Here is a 22,441-nt window from a genome sequence, read left to right on the forward strand (position 1 = left end):
TTCTCCCCTGCCTGAGCAAGGTACCCATTTTATCAACCAAACCTGAGAGGTGGATGAACTGCAGGGTTAATTGTGGACCGACTGCCGCAAGCAGGATTCAAACCTGTGTGCATGACGCTGGCAGCCCATGAATGCGTCACAGTCAGGAATGCTAACAGCTACACTTCAAACTTCTTACCTTTTGCAACCAGTTAGCAAGGTAGCACAACGAAACAGACGAAAGAATGGCCGAACCTACCCACATACACATGCATATACATAAACGCCTACACATACACATATACATACCTATACATTTCAACATGTACATATTCATACTTGCTGCCTTCATCCATTCCCGTCACCACCCCACCACACATGAAACAGCACCCCCCCCCCCCCCACACACACACACACACGTGCAAGGAAGCGCTAGGAAAAGACCACAAAGGCCACATTCATTCACAATCAGTCTATAGCTGTCATGTGTAATTCCCTGAAACCACAGCTCCCTTTCCACATCCTGGCCCCACAAAATTTTCCATGGTTTACCCCTGACACTTTAAATGCCCTGGTTCAATTCCACTGACATGGATCCATTGACTTATTACCCTATAATTGCTACATACATTCTCAGCACCTTTTCCTTTGAATAAAGGAACGATAACATCTTTAACCCAGTCCTCAGGCACAACCTTCTGTTTCCATGCTAAAATTACATATAAAATGCATCCACTCTATCACACTTTCTCCTCCATAATTCAGCATTTCAGCTGTAATCCCATCCACTTCAGGTACCTTTCCTACCTTCAGCCTCATTATTGCCCTTCTTACCTCCCTTTTTCCTACACGCCCTTGCACTTGTACCCCCTTTCTTCCATCCTCCATACCCATTCATGTAACAAATGCTGCCTCCCCTTCTCCCACATTCATCAATTCTTTAAAAAAATCTTTCCACCTTCCTTTCACTTCCTCCTTCCTGTAGAGTTTCTTATCCTAAAACCTAAAACTTTTCACCTAAATTCCTTCCAAAATCTTAATCTACTCTTTCTTTGCTTTCCTCTATCACCTTAACATTCTGCTTACATATTTTGAATTCTTCCCTCCTTTGCTGAACTTCCACTAGTACATTCCTATCAAACAATTTTCTTGCTCGCCAACACTTTTACCTCTCCAATCTTCCTTATACCATACCTTCACTTCTCCCTGATCCTCATCCCAACAAGTACAGCAAAATGGCCAAAGTCTCTACACAATCCTCTCAACTCTAGCATGTCTCTTCCTTGTATATCAACTGACTGTTCTACGTCGTCTATCTCATTCTTGTATCTCCCGATGATGTGAGCATTACACAAAATTGCACTTGGGAATTTATCGTCTTTCATCTTCCTGTTTTTTGCACATACATACACACATATAAATATTCATACTTGCTTACCTTCATCCATTCCCAATGCCACCCAGCCCCACAGGAAACAACATCACTGCCCCCTACATCAGCAAGGCAGTGCCAGGAAACAGATGAAGAAAGTCACATCCACTCACATTCATTCTCTAGCTGTCATGTGCAACATATATATATTTTTATCTATCCATCACACTTGATCACCGTTTCCCGCATCTGTGAGGTAGCGCCTGGAAACAGACGAAGAACAACCCATCCACTCATATACACATTAATATACATAAACACAATATTGTGCAGTGGTGAGCATGATCTAGTATTTGCTGATAACCACGAAGAAAATGAAACATGATAAGTTCCCAAGTGCTCTTGCGTGTAAAGATCACATAGTCAGTACAGATACAAGAATGAAATACAAGACTTAGAACAGTCAGTTGATATACAAAGAAGAAATGAAACTAAGATGCTAATGGTATATGAGCTTTCCTCGTGGATATCAGCAAATACATATAATTCATTAAGATTAATGATTATACAATTATAACACTCAATCTATAAATATATAGTTAAAAACATATGTACTTCAAAATATTCCTATGCTGTAAAGTTGTAACAATAATAAAAAAGAATTTGGATTGCATGAAATTTTCAAACTTCACCAAGAGCCACTTGTTCAATATAAGCTCAGAACAACTACAGATGACTAAATAATAACTTAATCCTGATATTACATCCCAACAGCAAATCCTGTGAATATTACATCCCAACAGCAAATCCTGTGAATACTTACTTGATGGTCTGTCTCATAACCATCCTCATCCTTTGCCTTCATACGCTTCCTTCTCTTATTCTTGCTCCCTATCTTTGTTTTAGGCTTTTTCTTGTTTCCTGATGCTAGTTCAGCTTCATCTTCAGCTTTGTTCATGTCTTCTGCTTCTGCCAACATTTGTTCAAATTCAGCATCACTATCTTGACTAGAGTCATCCTCCTAGAGTAAGAACATAAATGAAGATGTTACTCTCATCTGATGAATCAAGCATGGTAAGTGAAAAACCAAGAGCTCTAATATCCATGTCAAAAGCCTGTGTCTTGTTTTAGCACATGGGATAAGGATTGAGCGTGTGTTAGTAACAGTAAACTGAAAAGCTTTTACAACCTGACGCATCCTACACGAATGGTGATGCAATTAAATATAATACATGGACTTGAATATGATATGTGGACGAATGAAGATGCCTCATTTTGCTCTCTAAATCCTACTAAAGTATATTCTGGCCTACTAAACCAATGATGTTTATACATCCATGTTACAAAAAATACATGAATAAATAAATAAGGCTGCATAGCCCCTGCAGTAAATACAGCTTAATGTAGTGACTTGGGTTGAAATTGGAGGGCTTCTATCCCAAGCTCCAGAGAATGATTGTTGGTAAACCAAGTGGATAAAGGCCACAAACCAAATAACCACCAATCATCCTTGCTAGTCTGGCATACTCTAACAACATCTGTCTTGCATTTTCTTAGATTTCTCTACTGTACATCCCATAATCCTCCCTGGGGATAGGGGATAAAGAATACTTCCCACATACTCTCTGTGTGTCGTAGAAGGCAACTAAAAGGGAAGGGAGCAGGGAGCTGGAATTCCTCCTCCCTCGTTTTTAGTTTTCTAAAAGAAGGAACAGAGAAGGGGGCCAAGTGAGGATATTCTTTCAAAGGCTCAGTCCTCTGTTCTTAACGCCACCTCGCTAACGCAGGAAATGGCTAATAGTATGAAAAAAAAAAAAAAATCCCATAATATTTCTGATGCTTACAATGTGCTGAACAGTCTTGGGCCTAAGCTATTTGAGGTATTTTCTCTTGTGCTTCTTGCATTTTCAAGTTCAAGAGTGATACAAAGGAATTCAAATAGCAACGGACCATTGAGTCCTTTCGAAGCTGTTTGTGATAGTGGTTGATATCAGAAACTCACACATTAAAGTGGTAAAAGTTAGAAGGTATAAAGATACTTAAGGTGGTGGAAATAATGTACGTTGTGGACCTGAAGCTAAATATTTATCAAGTTTATTCTCACACATATCTATAGTTCTGCTTCCAACCATTCTAACTGGCAAATCCTTCTCCATCTTAACAATTATGTTAAAGAAAGAGTTCTTCTTCTCATTCGAGATATAACATTTGCCTAAGAGTTTGTATCCATTACACTGAGTGAAATCACATGAACCAATTCTTAGGTAACTTGACAATTCAAGATTACCATAGCCTTTGATAATTTTGAATAATTTTACTAGATTACATCTCAACCTTCTCTTTTCTAAGTTAAATAATCTAGGTCATTCAATCTGCTCTTGAAAGATTTATTTCTCATCCCATCCCAGAAGTCATCTTCAAAGCTCAACACTGCATTCTCTCCATTCTATGTCTGTTTTTAGTAGGGTGACCAAAACTGAACACATATAAGATGGGGCACACCAATGAATTGTAAAACGTTATGACGCTTTCCCTGGACTTGAATATATATTCAAGGGCCCTATCAATGAATCCAAGAATTTTATTAGTTCTTTTCACTGCTTCTGTGCACTCCATACCAGGTTTTAGATAATCAGATATTACTACACCCGTCTTTTTCCTAATTTATCTTTTGCAGTTCAACAGAATTCATACTGTAGCCTACATTTTTTATTTTTGCGACCATAGAGTATTGTTGGAACTACCATCCCTTCAAACATACCCATTTTTGGTCTCCCTGATAACATTCTCTCCTTCCACACATTCTACATCACTCCCAGAACCTTTGCCCCCCTCCCCTAACCTGTGACTCATCTCCACTTCCATGGTTCCATTCCACTCTCAGATATCTAAAACACTTCACTTCCTCTAATTTTTCTCCATTCAAACTTACATCCCAATTAACTTGTCCCTCAACCCTACTGAACCTAATAACCTTGCTCTTATTCACATTTTCTCTCAACTTTCTCCTTTCACACACTTTTCCAAACTCAGTCACCAACTTCTGCAGTTTCTCACTCAAATCAGCCACCAGAGCTGTACCGTCAGCATGGTAACAAACTCAAGATATTAAGGAAAACCTGAAAGCCTTTCAACAGGAACGATACAGGGTTGTTAAGTCTTCAATAATACCATGGAATGTACCAAAAATAAATTAGACAAAAATATACAAAAGCCCAACCAGGAAGCTAAAATGACTATTCAGTGTACTGCCGGAGGAAATAAGAAGCACACAAGGAATAATTACAGAAACATCTAAAAGAAAACTTGATATATGGTTGTCCTAAGAATCGATGATTAATTAATCCAGGTGGCAACTGAGAAGAATCTTATAAATGATGAAAGACATGTAGTGAGCAATGACCACTTCATGCTAGCCTTGACATTTTGCCTAAATCTTATCATAGGTGCTCTCTCTCTCTCTCTCTCTCTTTGGACTGTATGAAACATTTCTTTACTGGCATTTTTGATGGGATGAATAAGCCCCCAGAAAATGTTGTTTGCAACAACCTTAATATCTTCAAAATTAGGCTTGATTGTCACTTGTCCCTCTCCAGTACTGAATACTTCAATTAATTAATCATCATAATATAGGGGTATAAAAGAAAGAGACAGGAGGTCAAGAGAAAGGTGCAAGAGGTGAAAAAAAGGGCAAATGAGAGTTGGGGTGAGAGAGTATCATTAAATTTTAGGGAGAATAAAAAGATGTTCTGGAAGGAGGTAAATAAAGTGCGTAAGACAAGGGAGCAAATGGGAACTTCAGTGAAGGGCGCAAATGGGGAGGTGATAACAAGTAGTGGTGATGTGAGAAGGAGATGGAGTAAGTATTTTGAAGGTTTGTTGAATGTGTTTGATGATAGAGTGGCAGATATAGGGTGTTTTGGTCGAGGTGGTGTGCAAAGTGAGAGGGTTAGGGAAAATGATTTGGTAAACAGAGAAGAGGTAGTGAAAGCTTTGCGGAAGATGAAAGCCGGCAAGGCAACAGGTTTGGATGGTATTGCAGTGGAATTTATTAAAAAAGGGGGTGACTGTATTGTTGACTGATTGGTAAGGTTATTTAATGTATGTATGACTCATGGTGAGGTGCCTGAGGATTGGCGGAATGCGTGCATAGTGCCATTGTACAAAGGCAAAGGGGATAAGAGTGAGTGCTCAAATTACAGAGGTATAAGTTTGTTGAGTATTCCTGGTAAATTATATGGGAGGGTATTGATTGAGAGGGTGAAGGCATGTACAGAGCATCAGATTGGGGAAGAGCAGTGTGGTTTCAGAAGTGGTAGAGGATGTGTGGATCAGGTGTTTGCTTTGAAGAATGTATGTGAGAAATACTTAGAAAAGCAAATGGATTTGTATGTAGCATTTATGGATCTGGAGAAGGCATATGATAGAGTTGATAGAGATGCTCTGTGGAAGGTATTAAGAATATATGGTGTGGGAGGAAAGTTGTTAGAAGCAGTGAAAAGTTTTTATCGAGGATGTAAGGCATGTGTACGTGTAGGAAGAGAGGAAAGTGATTGGTTCTCAGTGAATGTAGGTTTGCGGCAGGGGTGTGTGATGTCTCCATGGTTGTTTAATTTGTTTATGGATGGGGTTGTTAGGGAGGTAAATGCAAGAGTTTTGGAAAGAGGGGCAAGTATGAAGTCTGTTGGGGATGAGAGAGCTTGGGAAGTGAGTCAGTTGTTGTTCGCTGATGATACAGTGCTGGTGGCTGATTCATGTGAGAAACTGCAGAAGCTGGTGACTGAGTTTGGTAAAGTGTGTGGAAGAAGAAAGTTAAGAGTAAATGTGAATAAGAGCAAGGTTATTAGGTACAGTAGGGTTGAGGGTCAAGTCAATTGGGAGGTCAGTTTGAATGGAGAAAAACTGGAGGAAGTGAAGTGTTTAGATATCTGGGAGTGGATCTGGCAGCGGATGGAACCATGGAAGCGGAAGTGGATCATAGGGTGGGGGAGGGGGCGAAAATCCTGGGGGCCTTGAAGAATGTGTGGAAGTCGAGAACATTATCTCAGAAAGCAAAAATGGGTATGTTTGAAGGAATAGTGGTTCCAACAATGTTGTATGGTTGCGAGGCGTGGGCTATGGATAGAGTTGTGCGCAGGAGGATGGATGTGCTGGAAATGAGATGTTTGAGGACAATGTGTGGTGTGAGGTGGTTTGATCGAGTGAGTAACGTAAGGGTAAGAGAGATGTGTGGAAATAAAAAGAGCGTGGTTGAGAGAGCAGAAGAGGGTGTTTTGAAGTGGTTTGGGCACATGGAGAGGATGAGTGAAGAAAGATTGACCAAGAGGATATATGTGTCGGAGGTGGAGGCAACAAGGAGAAGAGGGAGACCAAATTGGAGGTGGAAAGATGGAGTGAAAAAGATTTTGTGTGATCGGGGCCTGAACATGCAGGAGGGTGAAAGGAGGGCAAGGAATAGAGTGAATTGGAGCGATGTGGTATACCGGGGTTGACGTGCTGTCAGTGGATTGAATCAAGGCATGTGAAGCGTCTGGGGTAAGCTATGGAAAGCTGTGTAGGTATGTATATTTGCGTGTGTGGACGTATGTATATACATGTGTATTGGGGGGGTTGGGCCATTTCTTTCGTCTGTTTCCTTGCGCTACCTCGCAAGCGCGGGAGACAGCGACAAAGTATAAAGAAAAAAAAAAAAAATATAGGGGTATATCATGCTACCTTCGTAACCACCAATCTCTCCCTGGCCATGCCGCAGTAACATACCAACATTGATTAACCCATGTCACCTACTTTGAGTGAGTAAGAAAGAATTACTGCATCATTCTACCATAAGGAATAATATAGACAAGGTAACTCAAGAGCCTACACCTAAGTTTATCCTTATCATTGTCCTTATAACAAAAAGTGATGGGATGCATGCTTGTTCTACCTTGTAACTTTCCTAAAAAAATTCGTCCAAGCATATCAATCCTGCAAGGTAATTTTTTTTACTTGTCTTCTGTCTGTCCAGTGTGTTGCCTGAGGGAGTGGAGGGTGAGGAGGGAGCTTTTGCTTTGATATCCTTTTCTTCTATTGCTTTTAAGGGGAATACCTTTTATCTTTTTATCTTTTAAGTAGAAGCCTCTGCAAACACTGCACTAGACTTGCCCTTTGCCAGGGACCTGTTAAGGGTGAGGCATTGGCATTTACTAGTTATGAAGACTGTTGCTGTGGCCACCCTCTTTGGGATAGTGTCAGAAGGGAACAAGTGTCAGAGATATAGAAAGATATATAAAAGAAGTGTTATGGCCAGACCGCCTCACTTGGACCTTGGGTTCATGTGGTCTCTGCATCTATGTAACTCTCTACTGATGAATGTTTAATGTGTGTATAAGAAGCAAAACTGAATAGGGATGTTATTTGACTGAATAGGGTTTTTTTTGGTCACCAATGAAATAGTTTGAAATATAAACATATCATAGAGAATTCAGAAGCATCACACAAGCAAAATCAAGGGATGAAACATATGTGCTACCATAAAAGGCTGAAAGAAGTGCAACTATATTGCTCAGAAAGAAGAGCAAGATATGTGATACTTTATGCATGGCAACAAATTGAAAATATAAAAAAAACTGTGTTAAACCTAAAAGCCTCTCAATAAGGGAGATACAGTGTTTATAAGTCTTCAAGAATGTCATGAAACATACCAAAAATAAATCAGACAAAAACTTATGACATCTCATCCAGAAAGCTAGTATGATTATTCATTGTACTGCCAGGAAACATGCAAGGAGTAACTATAAAAAAAAATTAAAAGAAAACCTGAAATAAGGTCAAAATCAAAACTGGGCAAAAACTTAAGACAGCCCATCCAAAAACCTAGTATGACTATTCAATGTAATGCCAAGAAAAATAAGAACCATGCATGGAGCAACAATAAAAAACTGAAAAGAACTTGAAGTAAGGTAGAAATCAATCAAATATGAACCAAGAATCATTAGCCATGTAATGCAGGTGGCAGCTGAGAAGAGTCTTATTCCTCTAGCAAGACTTATATGAAGTGCTTCACAATAGCCCTGCCATTTTAGCACATGTGTTCCTGGAATCTAATCCACTAACTCACACATATATCAACTTTTTACTCTCTAATCCAGAGCTTCATATCTTTATGCTCAAAATCATAAAAGTAAACCAATTTCATGATTCTTTGATGCTAAATCATAGTGGTGTCACTGGTCGAGGAGATAAGAGTGGCTCCCACAACCCCCTTGACTGACTTCAAGTGACTGTGACCCGCTTCATCCCCTCTGACACTACCCCTAAACTTAGCTCTTTTGCTATTCATTTCTACATCATTCATAGTCTCAAATCCAACTTCCCTCTATAAAATGCAATCTGTTTACTTTCTTCCCTGATCTCTGAAGCCGAACTATCCAAGGCTCCTCTACACTATAAAACCTCCAACCATAATCTCTATCATTGTTTCCACTCCAAGGGTAATTTTGTGTTTTGCAAAAACATCGACTGCTTATATTTTGGATCTTGAGTCTCAAAACGCTGAGGCCATCTTACTCAAAACTTCTCTGTGACTCAGCAATTATGTTTGGTATACTTTTCTCCAACTATGTGCAACATTTTGACCATTTGACTTCCTTCCACAGAGCATTTCTATCTTTGCATCTACGAGCTGAAGTGCCCATGCAGGGGATCTCAATGTACACCACAAGAATTGATTAGGCTCTGCTCAGGATGGTCCTGGCAGATCTGAAACCCTTTCATTTTCCCTTCTTAATGAACTGAACATACAATAAAACAGCCTCCTTGAGTCCCTAACTGCCACAACCATTCTTCCAATGCAACCAATCCCTTTTTTCACCTCTGAATCCTCCCATCATACATACAATGTTTCTGCCTATCTCTATCACTTATGACAGCCCATCCACTCTCTCTTCCCCCTTTCCTGAAATGCTAACTTGGGCACTTTCAAAGAACTTGTGTGTCATGTCTCTGCACCTTCTTTACTAGCTTTCATTGGAAATGGTACCAATTCATTGGCCAGGATGCCTCTAGCTGTCTTGAATATACAATGAAGGTTCTCTTAGCTGGGATGGAGTCATACATCCTTTCCACAAAATTTCTTTCCCCCTAATCATGGTTCATTGTTCCTACTTTAATACCATTTACATCCGAGACTGAGTGCTTTGAGCCCAGAAATTCTTCCCTTCCCATGAATCACTGTCTGCTCTCATTTATGCTTGGAATAATTACAAAGCTTTTCTTTGTAAAGTCAAGCACATCTACATAAAAAGAAGGGGTTAATTTGACTTCTACTGATACCTCTTTCTGGTCCCTAACCAAAAGAATCTCTATTTACCTTTCCAATTCAAGCTTTCCTCTCTTCTCATTTGATCAATCTATAGCTAACTTTCCAGTTAATAAAGCCACTCTTTTTGGCACCTTATTCACCTCTAGTTCTATTCTGGATGATTTTGTATCTAAAAATCCTTCCACTAAACATAAGCCCTCCCCTATATTTTCCTTATGCAGTCTTTTGAGTACTTTACCAATTCTAAGTGGACAAGGAATGTAGCCTATGTGGAATACCTCTCCAAATCCCATGAGAGTGTGCCTCTCAGCTAGCTCTGATCCTTGCTACTGTATATTGACCCTCACAATCCAAACTTTTCATTTTCCTTAAAAGCAGGCCCTTGTACAGCCCATCTCTAGGAAAGAAAGCCATTCACTGATATCTCCAGTGTTTGAAGTTCTCCCTAACTTACTTTCTCATACCCTTCTGTGACCTCCCTCAACATGCTATCCATGAAAAGACAATGCAGCCTTGGACAAAGTTCATATCCTTGGTGTAAACCCCATTTCACTTGGTAGAACAAAGACTCCTGCCCTCCAACTCACACACAAACCTTAATATCAAATCCAGGAGCTTTTGGGGAAGGAAAGTATAGCACTAGAAATGTGAAAATCTGAATACCTTTGGTACAGAATATCAGTGCAGGACCAATAAAGATCTGTTTCAGAAAGCACCACAAGCACAGTCACAGTAATGTAACTGCAATATAAGAGAAAATTGTGAAACTAAACAACAGTGCTGTTCTAATATATAGAACATCTAACATCAGTAAAGACATCCTGGCAAGCAATCACCCAGTTTAACCAAAATGCCATAATTTTCAGAAAGGAAACATTGGTGCTTGTATGGAAAAAAAATTTTAAGCTTTTACTAACAAAAAGAGGTAAACCTTGATGGAAATCTCAAAATGGCAACCACTACCACCAAGCAGTAAGCTCATGTGTAGACAACATTTCCTCTGCCTCTTTACACATCAAAATGTTAAATGAATACTTGTAAAAAGACTTTTCAGGTAATTTATGATCAAAATCCAATACATAATTCAACTATGATATTGTTTACCCAAATTGCCAAACTCACCGATGTGTCTTTCTTTCGCTTTCCTAGCTTAATCTTCAGGGTGGGAACTTTACCTCCCTTTTTAGCCTTGCTTTCTCCAGTAACTGTGCGCTTTCGGCCCCGTTTCTTCTTGCCTGCACCTTCGCTGTCATCATCAAACTCTTCTTCCACCTCGTCATCTACTTTGGACTTCCTCGGACGGCCTCGACCCTTAGGGGTTATCTTAAAACATATATACACATCAAAATGGTAAGAACATCTTTATCTTCATTACTAGCCTTTTGGTGTTCTCTATTACCATGAGAAGCAGGAAAACTTTTAATGCATACCCCATACCATAATAGCAAAACTACATAAAAGTACACATACATATAAATGGAACAGTCCTAATGATTGTGGAAATCTTAAATTCACTTACCTGAACAGGTTCTGGTTCCAATTCCTCCTCCTCTACTAATTCTTCTTCCTCCTCCTCTTGACCACGAGCAGTGAACTCCCTCCACTTGGCTGCGACCAACATCATAAGCTTTGACACAGGTACCTGCAGTATCAAAGTAGTCATAATATGCAACAAAAACAAAAATTTAAGAGTAGTCTTATTCCATATGATTTCTGAAGCTTGTCTCTAGTTCCCTGGCTCAATCTGGGAGAAAGCTGCACTTTTATTCTTTTGATTAGCTGTGCCTATGTTCTAATAGCATGGGTGACCAGGTGCAATCTGTAAACCTTAGGTGAGTTTTCAACTTTTCTCAAAGTGGTTCATGTTGTTTCCAACAGCAGCAGGATATGAAATAATGTTTTACACCACAATTGTTTACAATGCTTTCAAGAGTGGTACCTTTAGATTTTGATGGTGGTATTCTAAGAAAGTGGATGATAAGTACCTACCTACCTATAACTGCCTACAAAGAGATTTTGTCATGATGGGTGAAGTGACACATGGTACTCACCACACACCACACCCAATAAACTTGTTGTTTAGCTGTAACTGAGTTGGGTACGTGCACTGCCAGGTGACACAGTGATTCAGTGGCTCATGATGATGTGTAACCAACATCATTAGTCACACCACTGAATCAAAGCTTGAGACTAGCTGCCACCGGACTACTGAGCAGACCAGGGTGTGTATGGGAGATGAGTCTGGTACTGGCGAGGACTGCGTTGAGCAGTTGTCACCCAGCCTCAACCTCTAACATGTAACCTGAGCTTCTTGAACAAGTGTCGTCTGCTACAGTTCCAGTCTTTTCTTAAACCTCGACTGTCTTAGGTGTTGTGCTACTGTTCAACTACCTACAAGCTACCTAAGCATATCTGCTATTGGGGAAGATGTCAGTGCCTTGGCGACTGGAGTAAGTGATCTGGTGATGGATGTCCAGCCAATCCCAGAGTTCAACGGACCGTCACACAACGTGACTGAGTGGTTGAATAAGTTCAAAAGCCAACAAGCTGATATATGAAAGAAGATAGCTCGTCTCTACACTTACGTCAGACTGGTTCTACATTTATGAGCATCACTGGTCCTAAGCTGGGTGACGGTGAATCAGTGGATGTGTACTTGGCCAACTTGTGTTGTATGGCAGCACTGTCTGTGGACATACCTGACACCAGCCTGGCCTGTGCTTATGTGGCCAGCCTACTTGACGCTGCCTGCCACATTCTACAGGCTGGTTCACGTATGGAATCCATGGAAGTTGGTCAGATCTTGACTCACGCTCATGCCATGCTGGTTGAGGAGAATGGCGGTGCTGCTGCAGCAGGTGTTACGCTGTAGCGCTCTGCTTGTGCCACTGAAAAGTCAAGGCAGCTGTTGTAACTTGCCATGACTGTGGTTGGCCCAATCATTACACCTGTTTCTGTTTAGTTGGATGCAATGGTCACTGAGGTGGACACGCAACATACGCTGCTTATGCTGTGGCTGCTGAGGGCATATCACTTTGTCGTACCCAGGAAATGGATTAAGAGAGGTGGGGCCAACGCCAACCTCCTCTCCGGTTTGTCAGTAACAGGTGCTCTGCCGATAGTTTGGTTGATCATGGGCAGGGTGAGCTGTGATGCCCTGGTGGACACTGGTTGCACAATGAGCATCACACACATCTCCATGTGCCCCACTGGACGAACCAGGAAAATTGTATGATAACAGTGAGCAGTGAAAAGTAATTAAGCAAAGTAACAGTTGTAGTGCACTTCCAGCTGCCATCAGAAGTTGCGTTACCAGTGGAAGTGCTGGTGGTGGTCACTAGAACGCTGAATCTGAACTTCATCCTTAGCACAAATGGTGTTAACGTTTTCCATGGTGTGACAGTGTGCATGCTGAACAATGTGTGGTTTAGTGCTGACGAGTCTACATCTTCAGCAGTAGCAACTGTAGCAACAAGTCCTGTTATCGATGAAATGGATTTCACTGTGACCTAAGATGTGGCAGCGTGAAAGTGGATGGTTTTGTGAAAGCAGTGTGATGCTACGGAGCTGCCATGTCTGTTGAACACTATTCTGGAGTTCTGGGCCACTCGCTGTGCCTGTATCAGACGGTGGCTTTCCAAGGATGGAAGTACTGTTTGATGCAGCTGGGCTATGTACGGGGCATTACACCCATAGTAATAAATAAGGTTCTGAGTACTGCAATTGAGTTGGGACAAGAGGATCAATCGTGCAACTTCTTCGTACTTGGATGACATCCTGGAGGACGAGAGGATGACACATGCTATGGATGTTGAGAACTACCACAAAAATCGCAGCCTAGTCTGCAAGCCCACTGAGCAAGTGTCCAAAAGAACTCTGGTGTTGGGCATGCGTGTCTGGGGGAGCAAAGCGGCCTTTTATGGAAGAGAGACAACTATCATGGTGAGGTGCCGGAGCTGACAATACGCATGGTGTTTTCCCTGTGTTGGCACCTCATGAGCCACTTACCTGTTTGTGGCTGGCTGTCTGTGGTGGCCTCCTACCTGAAAAGAAGAGCTAATGCGGTCCCCACCTCCTAGAACAGCAAGCTCCCCAATCAAGAGCTGCACTAAATGCTTGCCGAGACCCTAAAACATGTGAGATGTTTGGATCCAGCTCAAGTTCATTGGGATAAGGATTGCGATGAGACTGTTGTATGGGTGGACGCCACTTTTCTCGCAATAGGGGACATGCTGGAGGTGAACAGCAACATCAGTGTGAATGTCTGCTGGCTACTGCAGAACAAATGTTCACATATCATTCTTGCCGAAATGGATGACGTGCTTCAGGGAGTAAACCTTGCAGTCGCCTGGAAGACCAAAAGGCTGCTGTTGATGACTGATATGAAGACCATGTACTACTAGTCGATGGATGAGCTGTCAAGGAGGTCACATCTGAAAACAAAAGCTGCCAGCGAGATGCTTATTCACCAGCACCTGGAGATGATAGAAAGTTATACGCGAGTACAGTTTGCAGCTCAAGAACAAATTCATCACTTCTGTTGAGAACAAGGCTGACGTGCTGAACTGAGTGCTGCACAAGTGGTTGTCTTCTGCAGGCATCCAGTCAGTCTGCGGGGCTGTCTCTGCCTTGTCTGAGCGTGAGACTGCTAATATTCACAAAACCAGCTGGCATTCTGGCATTAAGCAAACACTATATTTCTGTCAGAAACTCTTCCTGTCAATCATTTGATGGCAAGTGCACAACGTTGTGCAAGGGTGTAAAGCATACCAATCTACTGACCCAGTGCCCGTAAGGTGGGAAAGAGGGACATTAGGTGTTTCAGATTGTTGGAATAGTGTCAGCATGGACATCTCCCATGTCGAGGACCAGCACTATCTGACACTGATAGACTGTGGCCCATCACGATATGCCATTTGGAGGAGACACAGACGTCAAGACATGACTGGTGTCACTGACCAGCTGGACTCGGTGTTTTATGAGCATGATGCACCAAAAGTTACTGTCCAACAACACCATAAATTTTCGCATTTTGACTGCACATTCGCCAGCTGCTGGAGAATACAGGTCACATAACACTGTGTGAACATCCTTTCCATCGACAGGATATCAGAATGATGTCATTGGTCAGTGAAGACAATAGTGGCATGGATATGCTGTTCTATTGCAGAGGCCATCATTCGCTGCAATGTGATGCCACAGGTGATAACCCTTCCTCTGCTCCTGTAAATCAAATCTTATACGAGGTCAGGCTGCTCGGCATGGACAGTGTAAGCAAGCATGATCAATTAGAGAACGTGCAGCATCGCCTCATGATCAGCAACAGTGTGGATCCGCTGTCCCAGCAGAAAATGCAATGTTCAAAGCTCCATTGGATAGGTGGCCACGGTTGTCTCAGCGCAGAATGTCAAGGTCAACGGCATGCCGTGTCACGTGCGTGATCTGCAGCTAGTCACTTCACAACCATCAGTCATACGGGAGTCTGTTGGGGATGAGGCTACTGGGAATGACGCACAAGACAACAATCTGATGACTTATGTACCTACCATTAGAAACGACTCCCCCACAGATGGAGCCGAAGGTTCAAATGAGAATGAGAAGAGCCCAGGACAACCACTGCCATGGCGGAGTTAAAAATGCTATCCGGAGGACCGTTTCAGTACACTGATCTGCTTTAAGATCAGGGAGGAGGGTTGTATAGCTGTAACCGATTTGGGTAAGCATGATGACAGGTGACATGGTTATTCAGTGACTCACGGTGATGTATAACATGTCATCAGCTACACAACTAAATCACAGCTTGGGAGTGGCTGCAGCAGGACTACTGAGCAGACCAGAGTGTGCAGGGAGGTGAGTTCGATGCTGCCATGGACTGCGTTGGGCAGTTGTCATCCAGCTTTTGAACATGTAACATGTAATCTCAGCTTCTTGAACAAGTGTAGTCTACTAGAGTTCCATTCTTTTCTGAACTCTTAACATTCTTCAGGTGTTGTGCTACTGTTTGACTATTTACAAAACAATTCCATTTCTCTTGAATGCCATCCTATTTCTCATTTCATAACCTGCTTGATGGAAGCTTTTTTTGTTGTTCTTCCTCATGTTTTTATATCTATTCATTTATATATCTATTCATTATATTTGATTGCCGTTTCCCACGTCAGCGAGGCAGCACTAGGAAACATGAGAAATTGTCCATCTCCTCATATACACACACACACACACACACACACATATATTATTTTATTTTCTATTATACTTTGTCGCTGTCTTCCGCGTTTGCGAGGTAGCGCAAGGAAACAGACGAAAGAAATGGCCCAACCCCCCCCATACACATGTATATACATACGTCCACACACGCAAATATACATACCTACACAGCTTTCCATGGTTTACCCCAGACGCTTCACATGCCTTGATTCAATCCACTGACAGCACGTCAACCCCGGTATACCACATCGCTCCAATTCACTCTATTCCTTGCCCTCCTTTCACCCTCCTGCATGTTCAGGCCCCGATCACACAAAATCTTTTTCACTCCATCTTTCCACCTCCAATTTGGTCTCCCTCTTCTCCTCGTTCCCTCCACCTCCGACACATATATCCTCTTGGTCAATCTTTCCTCACTCATTCTCTCCATGTGCCCAAACCACTTCAAAACACCCTCTTCTGCTCTCTCAACCACCCTCTTTTATTTCCACACATCTCTCTTACCCTTACGTTGCTCACTCGATCAAACCACTTCACACCACACATTGTCCTCAAACATCTCATTTCCAGCACATCCATCCTCCTGCGCACAACTCTATCCATAGCCCACGCCTCGCAACCATACAACATTGTTGGAACCACTATTCCTTCAAACATACCCATTTTTGCTTTCCGAGATAATGTTCTCGACTTCCACACATTCTTCAAGACCCCCAGAATTTTCGCCCCCTCCCCCACCCTATGATCCACTTCCGCTTCCATGGTTCCATCCGCTGCCAGATCCACTCCCAGATATCTAAAACACTTCACTTCCTCCAGTTTTTCTCCATTCAAACTCACCTCCCAATTGACTTGACCCTCAACCCTACTGTACCTAATAACCTTGCTCTTATTCACATTTACTCTTAACTTTCTTCTTCCACACACTTTACCAAACTCAGTCACCAGCTTCTGCAGTTTCTCACATGAATCAGCCACCAGCGCTGTATCATCAGCGAACAACAACTGACTCACTTCCCAAGCTCTCTCATCCCCAACAGACTTCATACTTGCCCCTCTTTCCAAAACTCTTGCATTCACCTCCCTAACAACCCCATCCATAAACAAATTAAACAACCATGGAGACATCACACACCCCTGCCGCAAACCTACATTCACTGAGAACCAATCACTTTCCTCTCTTCCTACACGTACACATGCCTTACATCCTCGATAAAAACTTTTCACTGCTTCTAACAACTTTCCTCCCACACCATATATTCTTAATACCTTCCACAGAGCATCTCTATCAACTCTATCATATGCCTTCTCCAGATCCATAAATGCTACATACAAATCCATTTGCTTTTCTAAGTATTTCTCACATACATTCTTCAAAGCAAACACCTGATCCACACATCCTCTACCACTTCTGAAACCACACTGCTCTTCCCCAATCTGATGCTCTGTACATGCCTTCACCCTCTCAATCAATACCCTCCCATATAATTTACCAGGAATACTCAACAAACTTATACCTCTGTAATTTGAGCACTCACTCTTATCCCCTTTGCCTTTGTACAATAGCACTATGCACGCATTCCGCCAATCCTCAGGCACCTCACCATGAGTCATACATACATTAAATAACCTTACCAACCAGTCAACAATACAGTCACCCCCTTTTTTAATAAATTCAACTGCAATACCATCCAAACCTGCTGCCTTGACGGCTTTCATCTTCCGCAAAGCTTTCACTACCTCTTCTCTGTTTACCAAATCATTTTCCCTAACCCTCTCACTTTGCACACCACCTCGACCAAAACACCCTATATCTGCCACTCTATCATCAAACACATTCAACAAACCTTCAAAATACTCACTCCATCTCCTTCTCACATCACCACTACTTGTTATCACCTCCCCATTTGCGCCCTTCACTGAAGTTCCCATTTGCTCCCTTGTCTTACGCACTTTATTTACCTCCTTCCAGAACATCTTTTTATTCTCCCTAAAATTTAATGATACTCTCTCACCCCAACTCTCATTTGCCCTTTTTTTCCACCTCTTGCACCTTTCTCTTGACCTCCTGTCTCTTTCTTTTATACATCTCCCACTCAATTGCATTTTTTCCCTGCAAAAATCGTCCAAATGCCTCTCTCTTCTCTTTCACTAATAATCTTTCTTCTTCATCCCACCACTCACTACCCTTTCTAATCAACCCACCTCCCACTCTTCTCATGCCACAAGCATCTTTTGCGCAATCCATCACTGATTCCCTAAATACATCCCATTCCTCCCCCACTCCCCTTACTTCCATTGTTCTCACCTTTTTCCATTCTGTACTCAGTCTCTCCTGGTACTTCCTCACACAGGTCTCCTTCCCAAGCTCACTTACTCTCACCACACTCTTCACCCCAACATTCACTCTTCTTTTCTGAAAACCCATACAAATCTTCACCTTAGCCTCCACAAGATAATGTATATATATATATATATATATATATATATATATATATATATATATATATATATACATATATATATATTTTTTTTTTATACTTTGTCGCTGTCTCCCGCGTTTGCGAGGTAGCGCAAGGAAACAGACGAAAGAAATGGCCCAACCCCCCCCCCCCATACACATGTATATACATACGTCCACACACGCAAATATACATACCTACACAGCTTTCCATGGTTTACCCCAGACGCTTCACATGCCTTGATTCAATCCACTGACAGCACGTCAACCCCGGTATACCACATCGCTCCAATTCACTCTATTCCTTGCCCTCCTTTCACCCTCCTGCATGTTCAGGCCCCGATCACACAAAATCTTTTTCACTCCATCTTTCCACCTCCAATTTGGTCTCCCTCTTCTCCTTGCTCCCTCCACCTCCGACACATATATTCTCTTGGTCAATCTTTCCTCACTCATCCTCTCCATGTGCCCAAACCACTTCAAAACACCCTCTCTTCTGCTCTCTCAACCACGCTCTTTTTATTTCCACACATCTCTCTTACCCTTACGTTACTCACTCGATCAAACCACCTCACACCACACATTGTCCTCAAACATCTCATTTCCAGCACATCCATCCTCCTGGGCACAACTCTATCCATAGCCCACGCCTCGCAACCATACAACATTGTTGGAACCACCATTCCTTCAAACATACCCATTTTTGCTTTCCGAGATAATGTTCTCGACTTCCACACATTCTTCAAAGCCCCCAGAATTTTCGCCCCCTCCCCCAACCTATGATCCACTTCCGCTTCCATGGTTCCATCCGCTGCCAGGTCCACTCCCAGATATCTAAAACACTTCACTTCCTCCAGTTTTTCTCCATTCAAACTCACCTCCCAATTGACTTGACCCTCAACCCTACTGTACCTAATAACCTTGCTCTTATTCACATTTACTCTTAACTTTCTTCTTCCACACACTTTACCAAATTCAGTCACCAGCTTCTGCAGTTTCTCACATGAATCAGCCACCAGCGCTGTATCATCAGCGAACAACAACTGACTCACTTCCCAAGCTCTCTCATCCCCAACAGACTTCATACTTGCCCCTCTTTCCAAAACTCTTGCAGTCACCTCCCTAACAACCCCATCCATAAACAAATTAAACAACCATGGAGACATCACACACCCCTGCCGCAAACCTACATTCACTGAGAACCAATCACTTGGTGAATGCAAGAGTTTTGGAAAGAGGGGCAAGTATGAAGTCTATTGTGGATGAGAGAGCTTGGGAAGTGAGTCAGTTGTTGTTCGCTGATGATACAGCGCTGGTGGCTGATTCTTGTAAGAAACTGCAGAAGCTGGTGACTGAGTTTGGTAAAGTGTGTGAAAGAAGAAAGTTAAGAGTAAATGTGAATAAGAGCAAGGTTATTAGGTACAGTAGGGTTGAGGGTCAAGTCAATTGGGAGGTAAGTTTGAATGGAGAAAAACTAGAGGAAGTAAAGTGTTTTAGATATCTGGGAGTGGATCTAGCAGCGGATGGAACCATGGAAGCGGAAATGAATCATAGGGTGGGGGAGGGGGCAAAAATTCTTGGAGCCTTGAATAGTGTTTGGAAGTCGAGAACATTACCTTGGAAAGCAAAAATGGGTATGTTTGAAGGAATAGTGGTTCCAACAATGTTGTATGGTTGCGAGGCATGGGCTATGGATAGAGTTGTGCGCAGGAGGGTGGATGTGCTGGAAATGAGATGTTTGAGGACAATATGTGGTGTGAGGTGGTTTGACCGAGTAAGTAATGTAAGGGTAAGAGAGATGTGTGGAAAGAAAAAGAGAGTGGTTGAGAGAGCAGAAGAAGGTGTTTTGAAATGGTTTGGTCACATGGAGAGAATGAGTGAGGAAAGATTGAAAAAGAGGATATATGTGTCAGAGGTGGAGGGAACGAGGAGAAGTGGGAGACTAAATTGGAGGTGGAAAGATGGAGTGAAAAAGATTTTGAGTGATCGGGGCCTGAACATGCAGGAGGGTGAAAGGCGTGCAAGGAATAGAGTGAATTGGAACGATGTGGTATACCAGGGTCGATGTGCTGTCAATGAATTGAACCAGGGCATGTGAAGCGTCTGGGGTAAACCATGGAAAGTTGTGTGGGGCCTGGATGTGGAAAGGGAGCTGTGGTTTCAGTGCATTATTACATGACAGCTAGAGACTGAGTGTGAACGAATGGGGCCTTTGGTGTCTTTTCCTAGCGCTACCTCGCACACATGAGGGGGGAGGGTGCTGTTATTCCATGTGTGGCGAGGTGGCGATGGGAACAGATAAAGGCAGACAGTATGAATTATGTACATGTGTATATATGTATATGTCTGTGTGTGTATATGTATGTGTACATTGAGATGTATAGGTATGTATATTTGCGTGTGTGGACGTGTATGTATATACATGTGTATGTGGGGGGGTTGGGCCATTCTTTTGTCTGTTTCCTTGCGCTAACGCGGGAGACAGCGACAAAGCAAAATAAAATAAATAAAATATTATTTATTATTTATGCGTAAGACAAGGGAGCAAATGGGAACTTCAGTGAAGGCCGCAAATGGAGAGGTGATAACAAGTAGTGGTGATGTGAGAAGGAGATGGAGTGAGTATTTTGAAGGTTTGTTGAATGTGTTTGATGATAGAGTAGCAGATATAGGGTGTTTTGGTCGAGGTGGTGTGCAAAGTGAGAGGGTTAGGGAAAATGATTTGGTAAACAGAGAAGAGGTAGTAAAAGCTTTGCGGAAGATGAAAGCCGGCAAGGCAGCAGGTTTGGATGGTATTGCAGTGGAATTTATTAAAAAAGGGGGTGACTGTATTATTGACTGGTTGGTAAGGTTATTTAATGTATGTATGACTCATGGTGAGGTGCCTGAGGATTGGCGGAATGCGTGCATAGTGCCATTGTACAAAGGCAAAGGGGATAAGAGTGAGTGCTCAAATTTCAGAGGTATAAGTTTGTTGAGTATTCCTGGTAAATTATATGGGAGGGTATTGATTGAGAGGGTGAAGGCATGTACAGAGCATCAGATTGGGGAAGAGCAGTGTGGTTTCAGAAGTGGTAGAGGATGTGTGGATCAGGTGTTTGCTTTGAAGAATGTATGTGAGAAATACTTAGAAAAGCAAATGGATTTGTATGTAGCATTTATGGATCTGGAGAAGGCATATGATAGAGTTGATAGAGATGCTCTGTGGAAGGTATTAAGAATATATGGTGTGGGAGGAAAGTTGTTAGAAGCAGTGAAAAGTTTTTATCGAGGATGTAAGGCATGTGTACGTGTAGGAAGAGAGGAAAGTGATTGGTTCTCAGTGAATGTAGGTTTGCGGCAGGGGTGTGTGATGTCTCCATGGTTGTTTAATTTGTTTATGGATGGGGTTGTTAGGGAGGTAAATGCAAGAGTTTTGGAAAGAGGGGCAAGTATGAAGTCTGTTGGGGATGAGAGAGCTTGGGAAGTGAGTCAGTTGTTGTTCGCTGATGATACAGCGCTGGTGGCTGATTCATGTGAGAAACTGCAGAAGCTGGTGACTGAATTTGGTAAAGTGTGTGGAAGAAGAAAGTTAAGAGTAAATGTGAATAAGAGCAAGGTTATTAGGTACAGTAGGGTTGAGGGTCAAGTCAATTGGGAGGTGAGTTTGAATGGAGAAAAACTGGAGGAAGTGAAGTGTTTTAGATATCTGGGAGTGGATCTGGCAGCGGATGGAACCATGGAAGCGGAAGTGGATCATAGGGTGGGGGAGGGGGCGAAAATTCTGGGGGCCTTGAAGAATGTGTGGAAGTCGAGAACATTATCTCGGAAAGCAAAAATGGGTATGTTTGAAGGAATAGTGGTTCCAACAATGTTGTATGGTTGCGAGGCGTGGGCTATGGATAGAGTTGTGCCCAGGAGGATGGATGTGCTGGAAATGAGATGTTTAAGGACAATGTGTGGTGTGAGGTGGTTTGATCGAGTGAGTAACGTAAGGGTAAGAGAGATGTGTGGAAATAAAAAGAGCGTGGTTGAGAGAGCAGAAGAGGGTGTTTTGAAATGGTTTGGGCACATGGAGAGAATGAGTGAGGAAAGATTGACCAAGAGGATATATGTGTCGGAGGTGGAGGGAACGAGGAGA

The 22,441-nt window shown here is 42.3% G+C and overlaps 1 protein-coding gene across 1 annotated transcript in view; it reads right to left on the reverse strand.

The window, feature by feature from the left end:
- Mi-2 (chromodomain-helicase-DNA-binding protein Mi-2 homolog) overlaps positions 1-22,441 on the reverse strand; it is a 238,028-nt gene that overhangs the window by 192,507 nt on the left and 23,080 nt on the right. Inside the window, exons 5-7 of the mRNA XM_071692638.1 lie at positions 11,173-11,295; positions 10,776-10,976; positions 2,175-2,372 (exon numbers count right to left, since the gene is read on the reverse strand). Coding sequence (XP_071548739.1) covers positions 2,175-2,372; positions 10,776-10,976; positions 11,173-11,295 — 522 coding nt within the window. The remainder of the gene's footprint in view (positions 1-2,174; positions 2,373-10,775; positions 10,977-11,172; positions 11,296-22,441) is intronic.

The sequence above is a fragment of the Panulirus ornatus genome, chromosome 53 (assembly GCF_036320965.1).
Source record: "Panulirus ornatus isolate Po-2019 chromosome 53, ASM3632096v1, whole genome shotgun sequence".
Lineage (NCBI taxonomy): Eukaryota > Metazoa > Arthropoda > Malacostraca > Decapoda > Palinuridae > Panulirus > Panulirus ornatus.